Source organism: Loa loa (assembly GCF_000183805.2).
Source record: "Loa loa unplaced genomic scaffold supercont3.700, whole genome shotgun sequence".
NCBI lineage: Eukaryota > Metazoa > Nematoda > Chromadorea > Rhabditida > Onchocercidae > Loa > Loa loa.
The window spans coordinates 9,823-12,374 of NW_018108880.1; the positions used below are offsets into that span (position 1 = coordinate 9,823).

A 2,552-nucleotide genomic window follows, 5' to 3' on the forward strand; every position below is an offset into this window, starting at 1 on the left:
TATATATATATATATATATATAAATAATCAATATTCTTACTTCATCTGGATTAATTTCCACACTTTCTTCCATATGCTCATTACGACCACGTTGAATGAAGCTCGTACCGCACCAACCATAATATGTGGGACGCCGATGAAATTGACGATAGAAAAATGTGCCAGCCATAAATGAAGCTACTAATAACCAAAGTAGTAAAAATATCATGCATAAACTTGTAAATTTTTTATACTGCCGTATTCGGGCCAATGTCCCAGTTTCATCATGTTGATATACAGCTGAATCAACGCAAACTGTTGCAAATTCTTTTGATCTCAATATTTTTTTCATTTCAGGTGTCTTTTTTACTTTAGTAAATACCGTCATTCTGTCTAAAAATAATTAAGAAAATATGAAGTAACCGCAATCAATCAATAATCAATTGATCATTTTTTTTTTCATTCACAACATTATTATGCATTAATGATGAGAATAGTATCACAAGAACAAAATCAATAATTCATATTTTTATTATTATGCAAATCTTTCATCAAATATATCGATAGAAATGTCAAATATATGAAATTAAACTTAAAAATTTTTAACTTAAAATAAAAAGGAAGGAGTTGGATTAAAAAATTTAGTCGAAATAATATATTCTTATGAAGGAAACATAAGCTATTATTCTAGACATAGAAAAAAATTACGAATTTTTTTGACATTTTGTCTTCATCCATCAACCAATCAATTTTTGCCGTCTTTCCTTTTTTTTTTTGATTACTAACAGACATTTAGAGTTCTCCTTCATTTAATATTTAGTAAATTTAAGAATAAAGCGTAAATTCAATCGAAAAACGCCACACTGAACGGAAAAAGATTAACTGATAGGCATAGACTACGACTGGATCCGGAAAACCCATCCAGCAAATCCACAACCTGTTCAATAAATCGATTTCATCAAGTCAGAGATTTCACTTTCCGTTGTTACAAACGGAATGATTTTTTTTTTGAATTACAAAAGACATTTGAAATCGTTTGAATCACTTTTATATATGAATGACATTGAGCACAGTTCAAATAATTCAATTACTAAGTTAAAAAACTGACTGAAAGATTTAGGTATAAAGCATATGATTCAATGTTGTAAACAGTCATTGATAACATAAGTTGTAACTTAATTTGATATCTCTAATACAAATCTTAATTTATCAATTTTCTTTAACTGTGTTAGTAAAAATTTGCACAGCTGTTAGTAAAGATTAATTAGTCTAAAAAATATGAAAGATTTCAATAAAATGCACTAATTAAAAAATTTCCTTTAATTTCTACCTTTTTTTGTACTATTACTCTTCCATTAAATCCAATCATTTCCATTTGTGACTGATTGCAGAATTTTCCCACACTTAGATTATATAAACATCATCATGTTGAAATTTAGTAATCAAGAAAGAATTTCGATAAATATCTCAATGGAACGTAACAATTACATATTCTTAAGAATTATATGCTAATTTTGGATCAAATATAAAAAAAAGCTAGAATTGTGATTAATTATTCCATTTGCTCCAATATTTCAAAATCATTCTGCCATCTGTACATAAATTATTTATATTGAATTGGAAAAAACGGCAACCCAACAGATTACATTGCATACAGAGATGTGCGGGAAAATTAGGAAAGAATCTCTGAATTATTAATCAATATCAATCCAGTATTACTTTTTTTAATTTGAGTTGAAGCAAAAATAGGTTTCACTTTTCTTTATGGATGTTTTGCCCGTTTCGATATTTCGTATTTTGTGATGAATGCTTGAATTGAAAAAGAATTAAATTAAATTCATAAAGCAAATATCATATATTTTCCTTCATTTTATAATACCAACAAAAATAAACAAAACAAAAAAAAACATTGCATTCTGTTAAGCATTCTGATTTGAAAATGATAGCAGAGATAATGACATGATAATAGCAATAATAATAATAATAATTAATAATAGTAATAATAATAATAATAATGATAATAATAATAATAATAATAATAATAATAATAATAATAATAATAATAATAATAATAATAAATAATTTTGATGATAATTTGATGAAAATTCATCGTTTTCTATTGAAATCATAACAAATTACTGGAATCAAGATAAAAACGATAACATTGTACTCCAATTACGGATAAATTAATATTTCAAACTTTTTTTATACAATAATATTTACTTTGACATCATACAATTAAATTACAGACAATTTAGGAATAATATTCAGTTAAGAGGAATAATAATAATAATAATGAACAAAAAGAAAATCGAAATACTCAAATATTCCGAAGGAAAAGAAAAAAGCAACAATCATTTTTTCAACTATTACTTGATTAAAACTAACATTAACGCTTACTGCATATGTATCATAGAAACAAGGATATTGGTCAAGTAAAACAATAAAGGATAAGCAATAAATTGAAGTAGCTGATCTTATCAATGATTTTCTTGGCTATCAGTGTTTGGATAATATCAAGTTTATCAGCAATCCTCTTGATTATTACATTTCACACTATCATTTAACGATAG

General features: G+C 25.5%; 1 protein-coding gene across 1 annotated transcript in view; it reads right to left on the reverse strand.

The window, feature by feature from the left end:
- LOAG_18932 (hypothetical protein) overlaps positions 1 to 380 on the reverse strand; it is a 4,552-nt gene extending 4,172 nt beyond the window's left edge. The window contains exon 1 of the mRNA XM_020451593.1: positions 41 to 380. Coding sequence (XP_020304610.1) covers positions 41 to 367 — 327 coding nt within the window. The 5' untranslated portion in view covers positions 368 to 380. The remainder of the gene's footprint in view (positions 1 to 40) is intronic.
- Between the last annotated feature and the right edge of the window lie 2,172 nt (positions 381 to 2,552).